The sequence below is a fragment of the Perognathus longimembris genome, chromosome 6 (assembly GCF_023159225.1).
Source record: "Perognathus longimembris pacificus isolate PPM17 chromosome 6, ASM2315922v1, whole genome shotgun sequence".
NCBI classification, from domain to species: Eukaryota; Metazoa; Chordata; class Mammalia; order Rodentia; family Heteromyidae; genus Perognathus; species Perognathus longimembris.
The window spans coordinates 21624564-21648751 of record NC_063166.1 but is presented as its reverse complement, the minus strand read 5'-3'; the positions used below and the strand labels follow the sequence as shown (position 1 = coordinate 21648751).

General features: G+C 38.2%; 1 protein-coding gene and 1 long non-coding RNA gene across 4 annotated transcripts in view; one reads left to right on the top strand and one right to left on the bottom strand.

Annotated features, from left to right (window-relative positions):
* Positions 1-453: 453 nt before the first annotated feature.
* On the bottom strand, positions 454-14087 carry LOC125352979. Its single transcript, XR_007211225.1, has 3 exons — positions 13978-14087; positions 11445-11447; positions 454-502 (listed from the first exon to the last, which is right to left on the bottom strand). It is a non-coding gene; the product is annotated as an uncharacterized LOC125352979 (long non-coding RNA).
* Cdkal1 (CDK5 regulatory subunit associated protein 1 like 1) overlaps positions 9436-24188 on the top strand; it is a 533240-nt gene continuing 518487 nt past the window's right edge. For all 3 annotated transcript variants that reach the window (XM_048348394.1, XM_048348392.1, XM_048348393.1), the window contains exons 1-4: positions 9436-9552; positions 10216-10259; positions 17893-18067; positions 19743-19855. In XM_048348394.1, the coding sequence (XP_048204351.1) occupies positions 17898-18067; positions 19743-19855 (283 nt within the window). In that variant the 5' untranslated portion in view covers positions 9436-9552; positions 10216-10259; positions 17893-17897. The remainder of the gene's footprint in view (positions 9553-10215; positions 10260-17892; positions 18068-19742; positions 19856-24188) is intronic.

Below are 24188 nucleotides of genomic sequence, written 5' to 3'. Positions count from 1 at the left end.
CTAGCCTTGAGCAAAAAGAAGCTTAGGCCCTGAGAGCAAGCCTCATGATTGGCAAAACCAAAAACAAAACCAAAAATACCAAACCTCCAAATTCCTCATTAGTTGATTCAAAAAATCAGGAATTAATACAATTTTTAATGCAAAAAATATTATCGTGTCTTTAATTTTAGGTTTTAAAAATAATGTCACCTAGGGGTAGAGGAGATAGAAGAGACGTGACATATGGGATTACATCAAAATAAAAAGTTCCTGAACAGCAAAAGACATAGTTACTAAACTAGAAAGACAGCCAACAGATTGGGAGAAGATCTTTACCAGTAATTTTGCCAACAAAGACCTAATATCCAAAATATACAAGGAGCGCAAGAAATTAATCCCTCTCAAAGCTAATAAATCAATCACTACAGGAGCAAGGGAGCTAAGGGCAGACTTCTCAGAAGAAGTAAGAATGGCAACACACACACACACACACACACACACACACACACGAGGAAACACATCCCTGGCCATAAAGGAAGTGCAAATCAAAACAACTGTAAAACTTTATCTCACTCCAACCCGATTGGCCAACATTGTGAAATTGATCAGCAACAAATGTTGGTGGGGATGTGGGCAAAAATGAACCTTATTACACTGTTGGTGGGAATGTACACTAGTACAGCCACTCTGGACAGCAGTCTGGAGGTTCCTCACAAATTTAAGCATAGACCTTCCTTATGACCCAGTTATACCACACCTGGGTATCTACACAGAACATCACAAGCCAGGATACTAAAAAGGCACTTGCACTCATGTTCATTGTTGCCCTACTGACAATGGCCAAGCTATGGAAACAGCCCAAATGCCCTATAATAGGTGAATGGATGCTCAACATGTGGTACTTACACACAATGGGATTTTGCAGTCATTAGAAAGAATAACACTATGTCATTTGCAGGGAAATGGATGGATCTAGGACAAATCATGTTAAGTGAGGGAAGCCAAGCTCAGAGAGACAAATGTGTATGTTTTCTTTCATAGGTAGTAGCTAGATCTAAAGTACATTGGAGTATGATAAATTATACAGGACTCTAGGCATCCACACACAGTGAGACCACTCTTAGGAGAGTGACACAAATGCTCAATGCGTATGTACATCTGATCATATGAAGTAATATTTATCTAAATGAACTCAGAAATGGAAACAAAAAGTTTTTTCTTTGATGTTGTTTTCCTTTCTGTCATGTTTGTTCATTTATCTGTTTTGGGGAGGGTAAGAGGAGGCAAAGAAATGGCGGACCAAAGGTACATAAATGCAGCAGTGGTACTCACTAGACACAATGTTGAAAATGAACTAGATAATTTGTGAGCAAGGATGGGAGGGAAAAACTGGGAGAGTGTGAGGGAAGGGTGACATTGTCCAAAAAGAAATGTACCCCTTACCTGACTTATGTAACTGAAATCCCTCCGTACATCACCTTTTAATAAAAAATTTTTAAAAATAACATTAGCCAAATGTTTTTAATTTTTAAACTAGGCCAAAAAAACCCCTCTTCTATGGCCCAATGCTTAAAAATTGTCAATGTGCCAGGAGTTGGTATTTTGTGTGTAAACTTCTAGCTACTCAGGAGCCTGAGATCTGAGGATCTTGGTTCAAAGTCAGCTAGGGCAGGAAAGCTTGTGAGACTCATATTTGCAATCTCCAATTAAATACCAAAGAATAAAATGCTGAAAGTGGAGCTGTGGCTCAAATTGTAGAGTGCTAGTCTTGAGCACAATAGCTCTGGGATAGTGACCAGGCACTGAGTACCAGCACCCGCGCGTGCGCGCGCGCACACACACACACACACACACACACACACAGAGCTAGAGCAAGCGAGCAAGCGAGCGAGCAAGTGAGTGAGAGAGAGAGATCTGCCAATCCCTTAGGAATATCACTTCATTAGTCCTCTCCCCTACTATGTTATCCATCTTTCCGTTTCTGGGGGTTGTTCTTATTTAGAACAAAAGCATGTTCTTGTTTCTCTTATTTTAAAAACCACACTTTTCCTTTTGAACCTATTTTCTCCATTAGAATAGTCCCACATTTCTTCTCTTTGCATCAAAATTGCCACGTTTTCTGGTACTGATGGCCCAAGCCTGTAGAATTATGCCTGTAATCCTAGCATCTCAGGAGCTGAGATCTGAGGATCATGGTTCGAAGTCAGCTTAGCAGGAAAATCCATGAGACTCTTATCTCTATTTAACCACCAAGAAGCTGGAAGAGAAGCTGTGGCACAAGTGGTAGAGCACTAGCTTTGGACAAAAGTGCTCAGTGACAGCACCCAGGCCTAGAGATCAAGCCCCATGGCTAGCACACAAACAAACAAAAAAAGCTATCTTTGTCTATGCTTCCTGTTTCTAGTCTCTTCCCTTCTTTATCCTCGAATTCACTACACTCAACTTTTTCTCACATCACTCCACCAATCATGTTGTTTCACATGGCTCCATCTGATGATCATATATCAATCTTCATCTGACTCAGACTACCTGCATCACTTAGCAATGCTGGTGACTTCCTCCTCTGGGAGGGAGGCCACTTGGCTTTTGGAATGCCACATTCTCAGTTGTCTTCCTACCTCCTTGTTGTTCCTTCTCAGTATTGTCTCCTAGCTTTCCCTCTTCTTCTTCATTTCAATATTGGCTCCAGTTTCCAGTCTTTAGTTCTATTTCACTCCATAGGCAATACCAATTAGTTTCCTGGATTGACATATCACTCATATGCCAGTGATTCCCAAATGTATATCTTCATCCCAAACTTCTTCTTGACTGATGCATCATAAATCCAACTTCCAGATAAATTATCCATCTGTATTTCTCATAAGCATTTCAACTTGAACATGTTTAAATCTGGCATGCTGAAGCGTTGACACCCAGAAGTAATGAGTATACTAGTGCCCATTTAAAGTTAATAGGAACCATGGCTTCCTGGAGAACTGGTTGATTGCAGGATTGGTATGGAGAAAATGCAACATGAACCTGAAACCTTTTGTGGTTACATAAAATATATTATTATTTTTATTAGATTATATTTATTAATTTTATTTATATTCATTCCTTATTATATATGTTATATTTCTGTATATATGTAATACATACTATGTATGTATATACATATACTATATAGGCATATATATACACATACATATGTGTATATAAATATACATATACATCTATGCATTTATAATATATTTATATAAGTATGCATATATATCAAACATAGAGAGAGAACACAATCTAAAAGTCCTAGCTAACTTTGGAGTAATTTGAACCACAAAAAAATGTTAGCAATTAGTATATGCTCTAGGATAAAATAAACAGCACAAGCTTATACTAATACAAAAAGATGAATGGATAAATGAAAAAGGAAACCTGATTCAATCATGCAAGGAGGAGTGATAGAAATGGAAAATTACCATTTGGCAAACACTACAGTAATAATTGTTGCCTGCAAGTATCACTGAGGGATGTTACAATTAGAGGGCAAAAACATGCTTTGAAACAAGATACTTTTATAATCTCAAAGAATCTTCCCACAAGACACTAATAACAAAGGGAAAAGCAGTTCACAGTGGAGAGCCTAAGCGTTCAAAGTGCACCACCGTTAATGAGATATAGCACGGGCCTCTGATATAATAGGCTGAGAAAGGCAGAGCTTCGCTTCTGTGATTTTCTTGCCAAAGATTTAGTTGTAAGACATCAGACAACTCAAATAGGAGGGACATTTTACAAAACAACTGGTCATTATCCTCCAAAAGCATAAAGAACATATAGGAGTGAAAAGAAATGAGGAATGTCTCCAAGATTGGGACAGTTTGTGGCATGTGTCAATTTTAATTTCCTGGTTTTAATTATTTTACTTTTCTTATATAATATTTTGCCATCTGGAGAAGCTGGATGAAGGCTACAGATGAGTTAATTGTAATATTGTTGCAAACTTTTAACAAGTATGAAATTATTTCAAGATGAAAAGTTAAAAAAATAGGAAAGTAAATTTAAAAAAGAAACTCTGAGTTCTTGATCTCTCCCTTTCCCTCCCAAACTTTCTCCATCTGCAATTGTTTTTGTTTCTGTTCATAACAATTGGGTTCTTTTTATCCAGGCTGGGAACTTTAAATCCATCCTGTATTTCTCCCCCCTGCCCACCTCTTTTGTCCTATTCAAAGAACAGGGTATTTGCAGGGTATTTGATGGGTTATATCTGCAATGTTGTCCTGAATCCAGATACTTCTTTTCACCTCTTCTGTTACTTCCCTGGTACAGGGCACTGTCAATGCTGGTATGGAGTATTGAACAGCCTTGGAATTGACCTCTGTTATTCACGCTTCTTCTCATCATCCTCTAATGGTTCTCATTTCTTTCTGAGTAAAGGCCAAGGTCCCAATTATGACCTAAGAAGTATTACATGGTTTGGATTCTTTCTGTACACTATCTGGTTTTTACCTTTGCACTGTACCCTTACTCCATTTAAAAAATTCTGACCTTCTTGTTGTTTCTCAAATGTTTTTGGCCATGTTCATCACTTAGGGCCTTTTCCTTGACTAATTCCTTTGCTCTTACATATTCTTATTTTTTAGGGAAATGTGTTGCTTTATCTTTATTATGTAGATCAATTCGTCATAAGCATACACCTTTAATTTTACATTTCTTTTTAAAATTAAATTTTATTGACAAGGTGTTGTGCAAAGGGGGTACAGTTACATACAAGGCAGTATACATTTCTTGTGACATCTTACCCCCTCATTTTTCTTTCCCTTCCCTAGATCAGGTAGGCATATATACAATATCTAGTGTATCAAAATCATATACAGTAACCACATAGGGTACGCCACAGGAAATTCATCTAGAACTTTAATGATAATGTCAACAATAGAATCCTTCTGTGTGCTTCTCTTGGAGTTGTTTTTGCTTACATATTTCCCCTACATATTCTTTGGCTAACTAAAATTTGTATTTCATGAGACTTTTTCTTAACTGTCTTTTGTTTTTCATTGAGGGAAAAAAATGAAGTTAAAATTTTTTTTTGCCAGTTCTGGGACTTAAACTCTGTGCCTGGACACTGTCCCTGAGTCTCTTTCTTCTCAAAGCTAGCACTCTGCCACAGTGCCACTTCCTGCCCTTTCAGATTAGTTTATTGAAGATAAGAGTCTCAGGGACTTTCTTGCCCAGGATGGCTTAGAACCACCGTTCTCAGATCTCAGCCTCCTGAGTACCTAGGATTACAAGTGTGAGCCACTGGCACCTGATAATTCTGATTTTTCATTCTCTTTAATCTGCTGTAATTTTCTGCCTCTTTATCACTATTAAGTATACAATGAAATATATATCATATTTACCTTGAGGGCTGTTTACCTATCTATTTTTGTGTAAATTTTGAAGAGGGCAGAGAATTTGATACATTCTGTTTCTTAAGCACTTGGAACAATCCTAGTTATACTCTAGAGACACAATAAATATGTTACTATATAACTCAACACACTTTTTATTGCTATTATTGTTTACAGCAGCGGGTGTTGAATGTAAGGCTCTATGCCTGTTAAGCAAGTACTCTAAAACTACTGAGCTACACTTCCATCCCAACAAATACGTTATTTATTGAGTCATATATTGCTGAAAAATAGCTCTCCCACTTGAAATGTAAATTGATGCATATAAGTAATCAGAGAGTTAGAAAAAAGTAGCAGATTATTATTTTCTAATCAATAAGTGCATGTATAGCAGTGACAACTTTATCCTGAACTCTTTTGATTGCAAGTGATGGGAATCCATTCTAAATATCTTAAGGGGAGGAAGGGGAAGTTTTACTTAAAACAGCTCAGAAATAAAGCCTAATCAAAGTACTATGAGTGTAAGGGCCTTCCGGCTGTCATGAGAACTTACTGAATTCTTCCTTCATCACTAGACTCTGCTTTCTTTTGAAATAGATTTTTGCCTTAGGCTGGTATTCTCCTCCTTGTACCACTGGAAGCTTCAGCCTCAGATTCTTGCAGTTGACAGAGAGCCCAGAATTTGCTCTGGCCTGGTGTGGGTTACATGCTCAGTGGCAGGGGAATGTGGTGTTCTCATTGCTCTGGCCTCGGCCACAGGCCACTTGTACAGCCTCTAAACTACTTGTACTGAGAGTAGGAGAATGAAAAGACAAAATTAATTATACAAGTGTACCAAACCTGTTTGTGTAAATGAATAGAATAGCTAGTATCCGAAGTATAGCAGTCTGACCCCTAGTGGTGACATTACAAGGCATTAGTCCAAAATGAACAGGACCTTCACATTTTATTTTCCAATTATCTTTTCTCAGTTCATTTAACATTGGCATCTTTCTCCTATTTTCTACATTGAAACATTCATTCACTATAAACAGATTCTTTTAAAAAATAGATATAATATTCCTTCTTTTTTTTCTTTCTATCCCTATTATCAATCATCTTTCTTCTTGGATTTATTCAACACCTTAAATATCTTCCCAAGAATGTATAGAGACATAACCATAAAATTCAACAGTGCCTGTCCCAAATAGTATAAGCTAATAAACTCTCTTATGCTGCCAGATGGGTAAATTTTTCATTAGATTCAATCTAAATCCCTAGATATAGCTTCGCTTTTCATGTGTCACTCCCTACTCATGTTGCTGAAGAAATTAGAGCTGGATTTTGTCACATGCAATACAATATTAATAACAATATATTTTTGTAATGAATGGTGACTTAATGAACTATAAAAATTAAGATAATTCATTACTTGCCTTTTTCATCTCATATGAGAGGAAAATATTATTTTGCTACATTTATCTATTATTCTACATAAAGACTTTCATGAACACTTCCTATTACATTTTCCCTCTTTTTTTTTTTGGCCAGTACTCGGGTACTGGGAACTGTCCTTGGCTTCTTTTTGCTCAAGACTAGCACTCTATCACTTGAGCCACAGAGCCACTTCTGTTTATGGGGTACTGAGGAATTGAACCCAGGGCTTCATGCATGCTAGGAAAGCACTCTACCATGAAGCTACATTCCCAGCCCTTGCTACCAAATATTGATTGATATAAATTTGTATACATAATGGCTTATTGCTCAGATTGTAAGCTAAATCTAAATATAATCCTAAAGTTTTACATTTTATTCTATTTTTATTATTCACTGAGGATGAGTTATCTGACTTAATTGTTTGCCTTTTATTCCGTTTTCTGTAATTAATGAAGACTAATAAAAGTTGAGTCATTCTGGATATAGATGTAATTTCACATTTTCCTAGTGTCATATCTATATAATCATATAACCTTTATAATTGTAATTTGTATACTGTCTGATGTGATGAGAGGGGAGAGGAGAATGTCAGTTAGTGAACAACTGAAATACAGTGTACCTGTTAATGAAGATATTAAAACTCACTGAAAGCTCTTGAATAAGAGGGAACAAGAGGAATAGTTCAAGTTAGAATAAATGAGGGGCTCAATTTGAGTATATTACTACATATGCATCTATCAAATACCATGTGAAAATCCTTTGAACAATTAGCATACACTTAAAAAGTGAATGACTGGAATGTAGAACAGATGGTATCTTTGGTATGTGCTCTAGTGGGAGCGGGGAGTATGAAAGGAGAGGGTGAAGAAAGGTGAAGGTGGTAAAAATATCTTACAGGTAGATGTGAAAATACAACAGTGAAGCTTGTTGAAATTGATTTGGAGAAAAGGAAAGGGGAAAGGGAATGGGTGATGGAGAAGGTGAGTCTAATCAAGATACAGTGTATGTGTATATGGATATGTCAAAATCTAACCCCCTTGAATAATTGATGATAATTAGGAAAAGCTTCTTTCAAGAGAATAATCTACTCAGATACTTTCATGATATCTAGTGTACTCAAGATCAAGTTTAATGTCCATGTTTTACCATACAGGGTTTACCTTAATCAAGTCCTTGCACCTCCCTCTCCAGCACTCCTCTATCACCATTCAACTTCACTTTTGTTGATTGTATAACCAAATACTTCACAATTTCTGGCCTCTATGAATTTTCTTTCACTCTCCCCTCCCTACGTGAAACCAATCCAGCCATTACTTCACCTGTATGTTCATCTTCCACAGTAATCACTATTTTCTACTCAAGCTTGATATCACAGTTTCCAGTGTCATTTTCTTCCTCTCTAGTTCTGGTGGGTATCTTGCACTTGGTGTTATGGGGTGCATATTCATTTCTTTCTCTGTGCATCAGAATTGGGGCCTGAGCACTGTCCTTAAGCCTGGCTCTTTACCTACTTGAGCCACAGCTCCATTTCTGGCTTTTTGATGGTTACTTGGAGACAAGAGTCTCATGGACTTTCTTACCTAAGCTGGCTTCAAGCCAGTCCCCAGTCTCAGCCTCCTCAGTAGTTAGGAATACAGGCATTAGTGAATGCCTGGCTCAATAATTTTTTTTTTAAACTGAACTAGATTTTGGAGAAAAGCAGTAGTCATTTATTGAAGGAATGCGTAGAGAGGGGTAAATTTGCAGTTATGTGCCAGACTATGGGATTGCAAGAACATAATGCAGTATCTACTTAAAATTATGAAAAAGAAGGGACAAAAAACATACAATTGTAGATCTGCTGAGCAAGGACTGCAGTGGATCCTAGGTCCTCGATTGTCTGATGGCAATGGATGAATACAGAAAAGGGTGCCATTTAAATGGAGGACTATTAGGAGATACTTTTGCAAGATAAAGCAGTTATTTTCAACTGTAGTGATACCCAAGGCAGGGCATGGAATGCATGATTCAGGATCGTTGTTCATGGCTTGTGGCCTCCCACTTTTTGAACTGGAGATATTCTTCTGATAATCAGAACTCAAATGCAGTGTCTTGGCAAAAGAACGAGAAAGGCAGATAACAAATGTAAAGCAACCCAGTCAGAATTAGTATACTCCATAGAAGTTTCTTTCTCCATCGATGAACTAAGCCGCCTTCTGAACATTCCAAAATAACCTGTAAAATGAAATCTCAAACAACAATTTCCCCAATTCGTTTCACGTTCGGTGATTTACTTGAATTTAAGATGTCAATGGATTTGGAAGTAAGTACAATGTTGTGCCAAGAGCAGTCTTGGTGACAAGTAGATTGAGCCCAGGGCGTAATCAGTATTGGTCAGAGTAACTTCTGCAGGTAACTCACGCTCTCAAGTCACTCTTTTGCAAAGTAGGAACACTAATCCTAAATAAATTGTGGGTAATGTTTATGTGCAGCGCTTAGTAGTCTCCCTCTCCCCCGACGCATTATAAAGGGTTCAGCAGAAGTTAGTTACTGAGCGACTCGAAGAAGGTGTAGATTCCGGGATCTGGCAGCCCAGCCTGGCAACCCAAAGGAACTGCAAAGGCCATCTCTCCTAAAGGAAGTCCCATCCGCACGCGCGCTTCCGGCGGTGACGTAGTTTGGTCCGTCCCGGCCGCCGTCGACGTGCCTGCGTCAACGAATACGGCCGGGGACGTAGGTGTCATGGCGCGCTCCATCTGAGGTCCGTGCAGTTTCCTGACAGGAACGAGTGGGTTTCTTTCGCCGTGGCCAGGTTTGTTGTTTCCTGACAGCTGGGTTGGAGTGGCGGGCGGGTCAGGGTAGGCCTGGCGTGAAGACGGAGCTCCTTGGCTGTGTAGTTCCCGAATGTCTCGGGACGATGGCGCATTTGTTTGAGTGCGGCGTGGGCCTCGGGGGCGCGGGGTCGGTCTGGGGTATTTGGCGGAGGTTCTTTTCCCGGAGGCAGGTTTCCCTTCGTTTATTATCGACTCTGCAGAGTGGCGAGGCTTTGTGCGTTGTTAGTGATGTAGTCTTGCCTTTTCACGTTCTCCCCCCCGCCCCCCTTTACTCATAAAACCTGAGTCTCGGAGCATTAAGTTCTCCTCCCCCCCGCCCCCCCCCGCCCTCCGGTAGAGGGTGCTTTGGTACGTAACTCGGTACTTTGTTCCTGTTTTGTACTTGGTTACTTGCATTGGGCTGTGTGGTGTAGTGTTGGATAACGTGCTTTATTTTATTTTATTTTATTTTTTAAACTATGCACACCTGCAGCAGTCAGCCAGAAGTTAGAAGGACATAAACCTACTCTATGAAAGCAGTCTTTTATGGAGTTTGTTTTTAGGTAGTTTTTAGAGATTCCTAAGGGTGTGTGTCTGTCTGTGTCTTTCTGTGTGTGTACTTATTGGGTGTTTGTATATTCAAATCAGTTTTTCTTTTCCAGAGTCATCTTTCAAGAGGACCTGAGATTAATCACAGATCATCAAGGTACTAATTTATTTTAAACCTTTTGTGTCTGAGTAGAATGTTACACACCAGAATTTGCAGGAAGAGTATCTAATTTCTTAGTAATTTGCCATTATCATTTCATGGAACTGCTATGATTTCCATATAAGTAAATCCAGGGGACATATTCATATATCTTATGTAATCTTTCACTTGACTCAGCAGCTCAGACCCCGTATATTTCCTCCACATACTGTCTTTTGTTGTTGTTGTTCCTTGATTGACCTATTTTCTTCTTCTGTGGCTGCTGCTTGGCCTTAATTTTAGACCATTTCTCGATGTGACACTTAAATTTCAAGTCCTTAAGGATTGCTTTTGTACCTCCTCTAACTCTGTTCTCTCTTTCACTCTCAGTACTGTAATCCATTTGTTGTCCACACTTTTCCTTGGTTCTTGTCATCTCAGTGAGTGTGAAAACCTTGTGGTTTTGATTTGCCTTTCCCCGTGGCTAATTATATTGGCACATTTTCATATAGGGTTATCAGTCATTTATATATTGCTTTGAAGATATGTCTAGTTAATACCTTTGGAATTGTTTGTGTTTTTGATACATTCCAGACTTTTTTTTTTGGTCAGTGGGACTTGAATTCAAAGCCTTGTGCTCTTTCTCTCAGGTTTATTCATTCAGTTTCATTCATTCACAGTGTCCCTCTCCACATGAGTCATGCCTTCACTTCCTGCCTTTTGCTAGTTATTTGGAGATACATTTCTGTCATATTTTTCTGCCTGGGTGGCTTTGGGAGCCTTTGACACTTGACTGTAGATGGTTTTAATGAAAGAATAACTCCCAGACAGTGATACTCAAACTTTAATGCATGTAAGTATACATCTGATTCAGTATGCCTGGTAGGGGCACAAGAATTTATTTCCAATAGGTTCCACATGATGCTGATTCTTCTATTTTGGGAATCACACTGTGAAAAGTAATGTAGAACATTGGCATGAGCATTACTGGAAAAAAAAAATTGATGCCCAGGCTCTATTTTGATTGATCCCACTGGCTTTGAGAATTTTCCTTCTTTCTTCCCTCCTGTTCTCCCTCTGTCTTGGAGATTAAATCCAGTTGTTAGTAATTTTCAAAAGCTTCCATCTGGTGACCAGAATGAGCATTCAACACCATGAAGTTCTGGTGAGCCAGCACAGAGAGGATTTCCTATCAGGAGCTACCAACTGCTGGACTTACAGGCTCCACCCAGGAAAAAATGTATTTTAACTAGGAATGTTCAGTAGCATCACCTGCTCCCCCCCACTCTCTCCCTCTTTTTCTCCCCCCCCCCCCCGCCATCCCTCTGTTTTCCTTCCCTTCCTTCCCTCCCTTCCTTTCTCCCTCCCTCCCTTCTTCCCTTCCTCTTTGTGTTGAGGATTGATCCCAGGACCCCATGGATGGTAAGTACATGCCCTGCCACTAAGCTACAACCTCAGTCTCCTCTCCTGGAGAGATTCAGAATGGAATCTAGATATTTGGTCTTATGAAAGTTTTCCTAATAATTCACCTAAGTAAGTAATCCTTGCAATGAGATATTGCATCCGTTCCCCCCTCATTTTCAATGTTTTTCTTTTCATTGTGTTTATTCTCTTTATTAAACTTGATTTCCTTGATCTTTGAGAAAAAATTGACACAATCTCTCTTTCCTTATCACTTGCCTTCCATTTCTAAACTTCCATGTTCATGTTACTTGAACATTTCTGAAGGCTTAAGCAGATTTCTTGGTTTGAGGATATTCATGATTTAAAGTTTGAAATGTATTGTCAGGTTGCTTTCTAGAAATGATGTGCCAGACTTACTGTGCTGTCAGGTAAACTTTTTTTTTTTTTTTTTCCCCAGTTTGGGGCTTGAACTCAGGGACTGGGCACCATGTCAGAGCTTTAGTTCTCAGTCTAGTGCTCTACCATTTGAGCTACAGTTTCATTTTGAACATTTGGTGGTTAATTGGAAGTAAGAAGCTCATGGACTTTCATCCTGGGCTGGCTTTGAGCCATTATCCTTAGATCTCAGCTTCCTGAGAAGCTCAGATTATAAAACATGAGCCATCAGTGTTTGGCAACAGTAGGTGTTTTTTTTTTTTTTTTTTAATCAGTCTTGATGAAAAATACATCTTATCGTTTCAATACTTTCTAATCATGTGTTTGGGCATTCTTTCCTTTTAAAAATTGTATTTCTTAAATAAATTGCTTGTTTTTCTTTGTTCATTCAATTCTATTTCTTGTTTCGTTATAAGTGTTATATTAAGCTCTTATTTGTTTGAATTTTGCCAGTCAGGCAGAGCCACGTGGGTATAGATCACCTTAGTTTTAATTCTAGCTCTGTCAGTGAATAAACCCTTTAGATTTTCTGGAGTTTAGTTCTTTATTGCAAGGAGCATAGCAATATTTCTTCCTCTGTAACCATGTGTATCTACTACAGGGATTTCTTTTATCCCTCATGTCCCATCCCATGTCTCTCCAGTGGCTCTATGAACAGTTGCATATGGGATGTAGTAATTATGTAATTTTAGAAGAAAAATATGACTTTTTGTCATTCAATTATTCATACTTGTTAAGATTTAGTCTTGATTTTTCTCGCTTTATTATTCCATAGAATAATGATGATAGAAGAAACCCAAGAGATTTGTTTTTTGCTTTAGCTTTTCTCACAGTTTAACTATTGGGTATGTACTAGCAAGTAAGCCATGAGACTGAAAGGGCCAGAGGTTGGACTAATAGGAAATGGGATCAGAAGTAACAGGAAGGGGCTGGGGATATAGCTCAGCGGAAGAGCGCCTGCCTGGCAAGCGCAAGGCCCCAAGTTTGGTCCTCAGCTCTGAAAACAAACAAACAAACAAAAACAACAAAAAAAGAAGTAACAGGAGGCTAAGTATGACTTTGATTGTATCTGATGAACATGGCCTTTTATTAGTGGGAGAATTTCATCAGAAACTTGAGGTGAATTTCAGTTGTAAAGGGATCCTTGTCTGCTGTTCTGAAAATGGTTGGAATTAAGGATAGAAGTGGAAAGCTCAGGTATTAAAATAATTCAGGCAAGAGTTGATGTGGCTTGGATCATGAATGTAATAGCCCGGTGCTGGTGGCTCATTTATGTAATCCTAGTTACCCAGCAGGCTGAGAGCTGGTGATTGTGGTTCAGAGCTATCCCTAGGGGCTGGAAATATGGCCTAGTGGCAAAAGTGCTTGCCTCGTATACATGAAACACTGGGTTAAATTCCCCAGCACCACATATATAGAAAATGGCCAGAAGTGGCGCTGTGGCTCAAGTGGCAGAGTGTTAGCCTTGAGCAAAAAGAAGCCAAGGACAGTGCTGGGGCCCTGAGTCCAAGGCCCAGGACTGGCAAAAACAAATAAACAAAAAAAACAGCTATCCCTAGCAAGAAAGTTAGTGAGACTCTTATCTGTACGTACCTACCAGAAAACCCTGAGGTGGAGTTGTGGCTCAAACAGTAGACTAAGGCCAGGTTTTGAAGTCAGCCTGCACTACATAGCAAAACTATTCCTAGCTAATCAGGAGGTGGAGATCTGATCACTGTTTGAAGCCAGCCCAGGCTGGAAAGTCTGTGAAACTCATCCTCAATAAACTACCAAAAAAGCTGAAAGTAGAGTGGTAGTTCAGGTGGTAGAGTGCTATCCTTGTACAAGAAAACTCAGCGACAGTGCCTAGGCTCTAATTCAACCTCAGGATGGGGCACACACACAGGAAAAAAAAAACCCAGTAAAAATTATTACTATCTTTAAGTAGCTGTACAGGTGAATTTCAGTTCCATGTCAGATCATGAGTACAATATATGCCGATCACTGTCACCCCTTTCATCCTTCCCCATCTTTCCCAATTGTATTTCATTTAAAAAATGTGTGTTAAAATTTCACTGAAAGGTTTCACTGTGGAATTTCAGACTTGTGTATATTGCTTTTCTCAGAATAACTTGTTTGCTTTTTCTTTTCTCATTTCTGCAAACCCCAATTATCAGCAGCATTCATTGAGACCTTTTATGTCTTCATACATAGTTTCATTGTATTACAGAATTATTCACCTTGTTTCCACTCTTTGGATTACTTTATTTTATTTCTTTTTTTTTAAAGAATGAAATCCAGGTCATGATTTTGTCTCTTGCAGTTCTGTCTTAAAGCTTTAGCACTATGAAAAGCTATTTTTCCTTCACTGAATTGCTTTTATCCTTTTTTTTTTTTTTTTGTCGGTCCTAGGGCTTGAACTCTGGGCCTGAGTACTGTCCCTGGCTTCCTTTTTGCTCAAGGCAAGCGCTCTACCACTTGAGCTACAGTGCCACTCCAGCTTTTTCTGTTTATGTGGTGCTGAGGAGTTCAACCCAGGGTTTCATGCATGCTAGGCAAGCACTCTACCACTAAGCCATTTTCCCATCCCTGTTTTTATTCTTTTCTTTTCTTTTTTTTTTTTTTTTTGGACTCAGGGCCTGAGCACTCCCTGGCTTCTTCCCGCTCAAGGCTAGCACTCTGCCACTTGAGCCACAGCGCCACTTCTGGCGGTTTTCTGTATATGTGGTGCTGGGGAATCGAACCTAGGGCCTCGTGTATCCGAGGCAGGCACTCTTGCCACTAGGCTATATCCCGAGCCCTGTTTTTATTCTTTTCTGAAAAGCGTTGGATGTGGTTGAGTATGATGATGACTTCTAATCATAATCCTAGCTACTTGGAAAGTAGAGATCAGGAGGACCATGATTCTAGGCCCAGCCTCAACAAAATGTAAGCAAGACCCTGTCTCAACTAATAAAAGGGAGGCGGTAACAAACAGTACAAGAAATGTATCCAATGCCTAACGTATGAAACTGTAACCTCTTTGTACATCACTTTGACAATAAATAAGAAAAAAAATTAAAAAAAAAAAAAGCTGGGTGCAGGGGCTGGGAATATGACCTAGTGGCAAGAGTGCTTGCCTCGTGTACATGAAGCCCTGGGTTCAATTCCCCAGCACCACATATACAGAAAATGGCCAGAAGTGGCGCTGTGGCTCAAGTGGCAGATTGCTAGCCTTGACAGTGCTCAGGCCCTGAGTCCAAGCCCCTGGACTGGCAAAACAAACAAACAAACAAAAAAACATGGGTGCAGTATCACATGATTATTATCCCAACTCTTTGAAGTAGGAGGATTGTAGCTCAAGGATAAACATGAGATCCTTTTTGAACAATGACTAAAGCAAGAAGCTGGCAGGCTCAAGTGGCAGAGTGATTTTTTAGTAAGTACATTTAAATCCCAGTACTGCCAGGAAAAAGTTATTTGGGCACGGTTATGTCAGTCCATTTTTGGATGGTTTTCTGTACTGTTGATTACTGTATTTCTGTCCCAATACCACAGTCTTGATTATTTTAGCTATCCAATGCATCTTAATTTCTTTTCTTTTCAGAATTAATTTAGGTACACAAGTTCCCTTTTCTATATCCCTTGTTTTCCATGTACCTTTTTTTTTTTAAATGTTTACAAAACATTTGCTAGGATTTTGATAGGAATTTTTCCAAGCCTGTGTATGTATTTTTTTTCTTTTTCCTTTTCTTTCTTGACACTGTAGGACTTAATTACTGGTGAATTGGTTGGATTAAAAGTATGGAGTATTTGCTTTTTGTGATTTTTAACCCCTCGAGTTCACTGAGTTGCCTAATAGGAATCAAAGCTCCCCTCTTAGCCCTTCTAGTTTGCCAGGGGTCAGACTGCAGTGACTGTGTGCTTGTGTGTATGGGAGGGGGAGTTTACATAAAAGTTTTCCATCTTGCTAATTTGACAAGAAAGGTGAACTTTTCAGGTCCTTTTGTTGCCTACATTCATTGGCATTTCTATATTTCTGGCATCTTCAAGTCCCAAGTTTGGAGTTTAGGAGGCAAAAGCAAACCTCTCATGCTCCTTGGGTTCTGAGTTCCATAGCCAGTCTATCATTCATCTTCCAAAGTCATCTTTCGCTTGTTTTAGAGATAATGTCTAGAGTCATGGTTGGACTTTGTGGGAGTAGGGAACAATATGTCTATGTCTTTTTCTTGAAGCTGTGTTCATAGTTTTCTTTTTTAATTATAAAAATTTTGAATATTTGGGAACGTGTCACAGGATAATGAATACCAAGTATCTATTTCCTAGGTTTGTGAGTTATCAGTGTTTTTCCATTTATCAGATTTTTTTCTCTGGGGTGTTTTAAAGTAAATTATTTGCATAATGATATTTCCTCAATATTCAATGTACATTGCTAGAAATAAAAATTTCAAACATAAGGGTACTATTTCAGTCACATTATCCTCATATTCATCTTACAATCCATTTCATATTCTGATTTTTTTCTTGGTTCCCAACATGTAATAGCTATTGTGACAGAATAATATTGTCAGGAATGTGAATCACCAAGTTGTCTGACTCCTTTGAAAAAGGATTAATTATCAAGAGTTCAAAAACAGAGGTCCATGCAGCCTTCTATGACAATTTCAATGCAACTTAATCTGAAGAAATTCTTTATTTTCCAAAATCACTTTGCACTCTTGAGTGATACTGGCTTTCTTCATCTATTGAAAATCTTTCATGGAATTATAATTTGCATAGAAATCTGCTTTGTCTTCTTTCCTGGTACAGCAACAGCGAACTCACAGAGAGCTTAATCCTCAGGGAGACAACAAATGCTCCAGTAATATGAAATTGCAGATGCTTGGTTAAGAAGGCCACATGTCTGAGGCTTTGTCAAAACACTGGTAATTACTGTCATGGTAATTACTCTCCTCAACATCCCAACACCAACACCCTTCCTAACTATTGAAGAGTTGTTAGACTTTTTAAGTTTCCTTTAATCTCAAAAAGGTTTTATCTTACCTTCCCTCCTGGTTTCAATTTGCTGAAAAGTTTTTGTTTTCTGAGTCTTAGGATGCCTACCAGAAGGACTTGTCTGGTCTGATTGTTTCCTTGTGTTTTGTAAACTTGACCTTAGTTCTTAAAGGCTTGGTTAGATCCAAGTTTGGTGAGAATTTTTCATAGGTTGTTTTTTTTTTTTTCTGGTCTTGGGGTTTGAACTACTTAGGGCCTGGGTATTGTCCTGAGCTTCTTTTTGTTCAAGGCTAGCATTCTATCACTTGAGCCTTACCACCACTTCTAGCTTTTTTTTGAGGAGTTTATTTATTTATCTTTTGCTAGTCCTGGGGCTTAACCTCAGGGCCTGAGCACAGTCTCTAGCTTCTTTTTGCTCAAGGCTAGCACTCTGCCACTTGAGCCTTACCACCACTTCTAGCTTTTTTTTGAGGGGTTTATTTATTTATTTATCTTTTGCTAGTCCTGGGGCTTGAACTCAGGGCCTGAGCACTGTCTCTAGCTTCTTTTTGTTCAAGGCTAGCACTCTGCCACTTGAGCCACAGTGCCACTTCTGGCCTTTTCTATACATGTGGTGCTGAGGAATCAAACCCAGGGCTTCATGTATGCAAGGCAAGCACTCTTGCCACTAGGTCATATTCCCAGCCCTTGAGGAGTTTATTAGAGATAAGAGTCTCACAGACTTTCTTGTCCAGGCTGGCTTTGAACCCTGATCCTCAGATATCAGCCTCCTGAGTGGCTAGGATTATATGCTCGAGCTACTGGTGCTTGGCCCATAGTCACTTTTAATATGGTTTTAATATAGCTTTTTATGTGATAGAAAAAATGCCTTCTGCATCCTGCGATACACTCCTTGAAGACATTGAAGATATTGTGTCACAGGAAGACTCAAAACCACAAGATCGACACTTTTCAAGAAAGCATGTTGTTCCAAAGGTGCGAAAGCGAAATACTCAAACATATTTACAAGAAGAAAACATTCCACCAAGTGATAGGTAAGTTTTCTCCTCAAAATTATGTTTGGTTTCATTTTAGAGCTGGAACTGTTGGTATGTGTAATTTGTGTCCTGTCACTTAGCATTATTCAACTTTTGTTAGGAAATACACAGATTAAAAAAATTATCAGAGCTTTATTCTACTGTTTTTTTGGTTGGTCCTGGGGCTTGAACTCAGGGTCTGGGCATTGTCCCTGAACTTTTTTTGCTCATGGCTAGCACTCTACCACTTTAAGCCACAGCTCCACATCCGATTTTCTGGTGGCTAATTGGAGCTAAGAGTTTCACTGACTTTCCTGCCAGGGCTGCCCTTGAACCATGATCCTCAGATCTCAGCCTCCTGAGTAGCTAGGATTACAGTTGTGAGCCACCAGCACCTGGCTTGCTTATATCTTAATCACTGAAGTTTATCACATTTGTCTTGAATATATTCTTAAGTCCTTCCTTCCTTCCTTCCTTCCTTCCTTCCTCCTTCCTTCCTTCCTTCCTTCCTTCCTTCCTTCCTTCCTTCCTTCCTTCCTTCCTTCCTTCCTTCCTTCCTTCCTTCCTTCCTTCCTTCCGGCCTGCCTTCTTCCCTTCCTTCTTTCCCCTCTCTCCCTCCCTCCCTCTCTCTTTTCTTCTCCTTCCCTTCCCTCCCTCCCTCCCTCTTTCCCTCTCTTTCTCCCCTTTATTTTTTCTTAGCATATATTCTTTTTGTTTTTCTTCAAATTTTTATTATCAAACTGATGTACAGAGAGGTTACAGTTTCATACGTTAGGCATTGGATACATTTCTTGTAATGTTTGTTACCTTGTCCCTCATGCCCCCCTCCCTCCCCCCCTTTCCCTCCCCCCCCCCCAGGTGTTCAGTTCTCTTACACCAAACAGTTTTGCAAGTATTGCTTTTGTAGTTATTTCTCCTTTTTTACCCTGTGTCTCTCAAATTTGGTATTCCCTTTGAATTTCCTACTTCCAATACCAGGAAACACGGTTTCCAATATACTCAGATAAGATTACAGAGATAGTGTAGGTACAACCATAGGAAGGTGATACAAGAACATCATCAATAATAGAAACTACACATACACATAGGACGTTGAAAGTAGTTACAACTGTGATATAACAATTGTTTCCATAACATGGAGTTCATTTCACTTAGCATCATCTTATGTGTTCATAAGGGTATAGCTATTGGGCCTTGTGATGCTCTGCTATGGCTTGCCTAAACCTGTACTAATTATTCCCAATAAGGGAGGCCATAGAGTCCATGTTTCTTTGGGTCTGGCTCACTTCACTTAGTATAACTTTTTCCAAGTCCTTCCATTTCCTTACAAATGGAACAATGTCATTCTTTCTGATAGAGGCATAAAATTCCATTGTGTATATGTACCACATTTTCCTGATCCATTCATCTATGGAGGGGCATCTTGGGTTGGTTCCAGATTCTCGCTATGACAAATTGTGCTCTTAGCATATATTCTTAACTACTCATTCTATTTGTATTTTTTGATATAGCAGATTTGAAATTAAATTGGTATAGTTAAGGAATAGCTTATGAGTTGATTGTAGGTGTGTGTGTGTGTGTGTGTGAGTGAGAGAGAGAGAGAGAGAGAGAGAGAGAGGTGACCTGAAATAATCTAGTGACTTTTATTTCAAAAATCATTTAGTGAAACTTTTTAAAATTGATTACTTAACAGCATTATTCCAGGCATACAGAAAATCTGGATCCGAACATGGGGTTGCTCACATAATAATTCAGATGGAGAATATATGGCTGGACAACTAGCTGCTTATGGCTATAAAATTACAGGTAATGAGATCTATAATGTATCTTATTGATTTTTTTTTCAGGGTAAAATTTTACAGATAGGTATTCTAGCTTTAGCAATTGAACAGTGTTTTAGAATAAATGACTTTAAAGCAAAACAATGATCATTCCTGTAGATTACCTAGATAACTTTATTATTATTTTTCCATTCAATTTTTTTAACCCCAGAAACACTACTGTGGTAGGCCAAATAAGGACATCCATGTTCCAATTCCCAGAACCCCAAAAAAGTTACCTTACATGGCAAAAAAGGATTTTTGCTAATGTGGATTAATTAGAGATCCTAAGATGGAACTCAACCTAGATTATTATTTTTTAATTAATTTTTATTTTCATCTTTAGTTATACAAACGAGCCAGTCATTAAAGTAGCATATGAATATAATCAAGCTTAACGTCATCCCTTTCATCATTCTCACCCATTCTTCCTAACCCCCACCCCATCCCTCAGTTTTCTTAATTTTGTAGCGCATTCCTTCCCTTGTATTGTTTCCTTTAGTAACTAAAAGATCATATATGATTAATTTTGCATTATTGAATTACTGCCACTTCTGTTGCTCCATTCTCCATCCTCTTCTCTTCTCTTACCTCTCCTTCCTTTCCCACTCCTTTTCTGAGGATTAAACCCAGGCCTCTGTGCGTTAGGTAAGTACTCTGTCTCCAAGCCACATCACCAGCCTTATGACTTAATCTTTAGAGTAACTTTTTAACTTTTATGTTAACTTTTAAGTTAAAAACACTCAAAGTGTGCTTTCAGACTTATATATTCATTAGTACTTTTAGTGTAATTTAACAAATAAAGTAAGTTTTCCTCAGTGATATTAAATAGTGAATACATGTCAGTTTAAATTGTAATCCATTAGTGGTTTGTGTTTAGTCTTGTAACAGTCTTGATCTATACATATAAGTGAAAGTTAAGCTTTAATAATAAAGTAATTATGCCATAACTCTACCTGACCCCATAGTGAAATAAGGCAGAATTTCCCAAGGTATTTGTGTATTTGACCACTTGAGAGATTGCTGTCATTTAGGTACAGCTGTGTTATGTTTTCTGTGAATGAACATAGCATGTGCATTGTGGTTAGTGGAAAAAGTCACTCCGTAGGTCACTGACTGAGGTTCTACTTATAAACATGAGAGTAACATATGTTAGGTATATGAAAGATATGTGGATAAGAATTTAGTGATTTTCTTGTGTATTCACAGTGTCATAAAAATCATTTAAAAGTTCTTGAGCTTTTAAAGTTTTTGATGGTTCCTTTCTATATTTGTATATAGTTTTTCTTTCATTCAGCTAATCTCTTCTGAACATACTGTTTAATACTGGATAGTGTGCTAGGAAGTATGAAGCTATAAAAAGGAACTAGCCATAGATTCTGAGACAAGAATTTTATTCTTTTGGCAAAGGCAAGGCCTTTATATTGTTTGTTAATCTTACAAGCTGTTTTAGTAAATGTTAAATAGTATTCTTTCATTTAAAAAATACAGAGGAAATAGGACTTGTTATGTTTTAAGATCTTTGTAGTTTGTATTTTACAAATGCTTTGCCATAGTGTCAAGTTGGGATATGGTATCTTATGTTTGAATTAAGGAAATTAGTGTCTCTGAAACTGGTTTATTGGCATAGGAGATGTTACAGTTGAGTGACTCACGTGTGTGGTCTATTTCTTGGTCCTGACCATTTAACTTGAAGTACTTGTAATTATTGCAGTTGGGTCAGTGGGATATGTTTGATTGATTTGTAGAATTGCTTGCAAAGAATACTTCCAAGGACCATGCTAGTAGCCAGCAGAATTTGAAGGATATTAAAGCTACTCTTTTGGTTTTAGACTTTTGCTTAGGGAAATAATGTTTTTTTTTGGTGCATCAATTATGAGTATGTATGAAGTTCTTAAAAACAACAACTGATAGTTGCCTGTTTTCTTATCTCAGTTTTCTTTAAGAACTGGTGACCATGATGCTTCACATTGATACTCTTTAATATACACACATAATAAATTATAACTAGATAGAATAGATCAGTTTCTCCAAAATAGAAATAAATGAAAAATGTATGTTATGTTAGATTTCTTTTGGGAAGGCTGATTTTAAGTGAAATCTGGGTTTTTGTTCACATTTTTAGGGAGAGGAGCTGAATTGTTTTAAAATATTAATGTGTGTTAGGTACTTTATGCATGTTTTTAGAAGGATTAAATGAAATAACTGACAAGAGATTTCTCATCAAGACTAGGGGAAGGGGGGGGGGGGTGAAGGTGTGTCTCAGGTGGTAGATTGCCAAGCCATTGAGTCAAAGTGTCAGAGACCAAGTTGACTAGATTAGACACATGACTTAGACCACTTCAGTCAGCTAATACGTAGATATAGAGCTAGCATTTCAACTGGAGTTTGTTAGCATAATCTTACTTCTTGCATTATGCTACATGTTGATGTTTTCAAGGCAGTTCATAGGTTCTATTGGAATATTTTTATGTAATTCTACATTTTGAAATATTTTTTCAATTAAAGTCTTTTATCTTTGACACTTAATAGGAGCTTTTCATTACTGAGAGACAGTTTTTTTTAATCACCTCAATGTCTACCACAAGAACAAGCTCAGCTTAGTCTTGATGCAGAATCTGTAATTGGAAGTAAATTATTTCTTTAGTTAACAAGTAGCAGTATTAGCTGATCAATTTCTACCTTCTTAATCATATATAACCCATGAAAAAATAAGTAGAAAAATCTTGAGTTTTGAATTCTTGAATCAGAAGTTCAGGGAAAAATTGTTCTTGGAACAGGACTGTAACTTGTTTTCATACATACCCCTAGCCTCTTGTTCTGTACCATTTTTATTTACATTTGTATAGTATTGTGTGGTTTGTAAAATACATCTGCATCTATTACTAATTTTATTTTATTTTATTTTTTGCCAGTCCTGGGGCTTGGATTCAGGGCCTGAGTACTGTCCCTGGCTTCTTTTTGCTCAAGGCTAGCACTCTGCCACTTGAGCCACAGCACCACTTCTGCCTATTTTCTGTATATGTGGTGCTGGGGAATTGAACCCAGGGCTTCATGTATGCGAGGCAAGCACTCTTGCCACTAGGCCATATCCCCAGCCCCTATTACTAATTTTATATAGTTTGTATCTGAAGGTATAAACACAGGATTTTGTTAATCTAAGCCTCAATAAAAGGACTTTGTTAACCTAAGCTTCAAAAAAGGTTAGAAGTTATTATGACATTTTAATCTTTTTGACTTCAGATTTTATTGTATGTACAAATAATGAGTATTTACAGTGAAGTGTTTGTGTTGAATAGTATATTTAAAAATAATGAGTTATTTTGCAGGAATTGTTTCTGTAGCCAAGGGTGACATTCTGTAAGATAGTTAAATATATATGGAATTACCTTGATAATTACTCTGGTCATGTTCAGAGTGTGTGTGATTATGCTCTGATAGGTGTAGTTAAATCTTAGCATAGTTCAGGAGGTAAACTGAAAGGGTCATCTAGACAGACAAATCCTTTCACACATTAAAATAGGAACTAGATATGTTGATTTCAAGATCATTTAAAGGCACTTCCTTGGCTTGTTGGTAATTTACTCTTTCAAACATTCCTTCTTGGTTATTAAGGTAATGTTCTTATATTATTTCTATGAAGTAAGATTATTCCAAATGATTTCCTTCGTTCTGTCATTTTTTCCCCACTATTATTTCATGTGGAGTGTTGACAGTTTCATTCAAAACTGCCTTGGGTACAAAAGATCTGACAGCAGAGTGATTAATAGGAGTGGGCATTTTTCGAGAAGGTGCCTCCAAGGAACAGTGATGTGCCAGTGATGGTGGGTGTGACAGTGGCTAGTAGATCACTGAGCTTTGCTTTTTAAAGAAATTCTCTCCAACACTCAACTCAAGGAGGGAGATAGAAGTCTTTAAAGATGCTTGGTAGCTTTCTTACCTTTTACCTTCCCAGCCATAAAAAACAGACCAACTCACAACATTGGAATTTGGGGAGAGAAGGTATTGGAAAAATCTAAATGTAAACCAAGAGCTAGCAGGTGGCATATCCCTGAGAGTAATGAGCAGCTGGGGTTGAAACGGTCAATGCATGAACCACACAACTACTTCTTGACCAGACCTTGTCTTGCAGGTGAATGAAATTTGGGAATCTTATACTTGGAGTTCTGGAATGGCAAGCCTGGGCCAGAAAAAGCCCTTTGTGATCTAAGAAGGAATGGAGTTAAGAGGATTGGCTTTTCACGGCACATATCCCTGTGGATTGGGAATGGTGACAAAGTCAAAGATGTGTTGGTGGAAGCTGTGGATGATAAACAGCA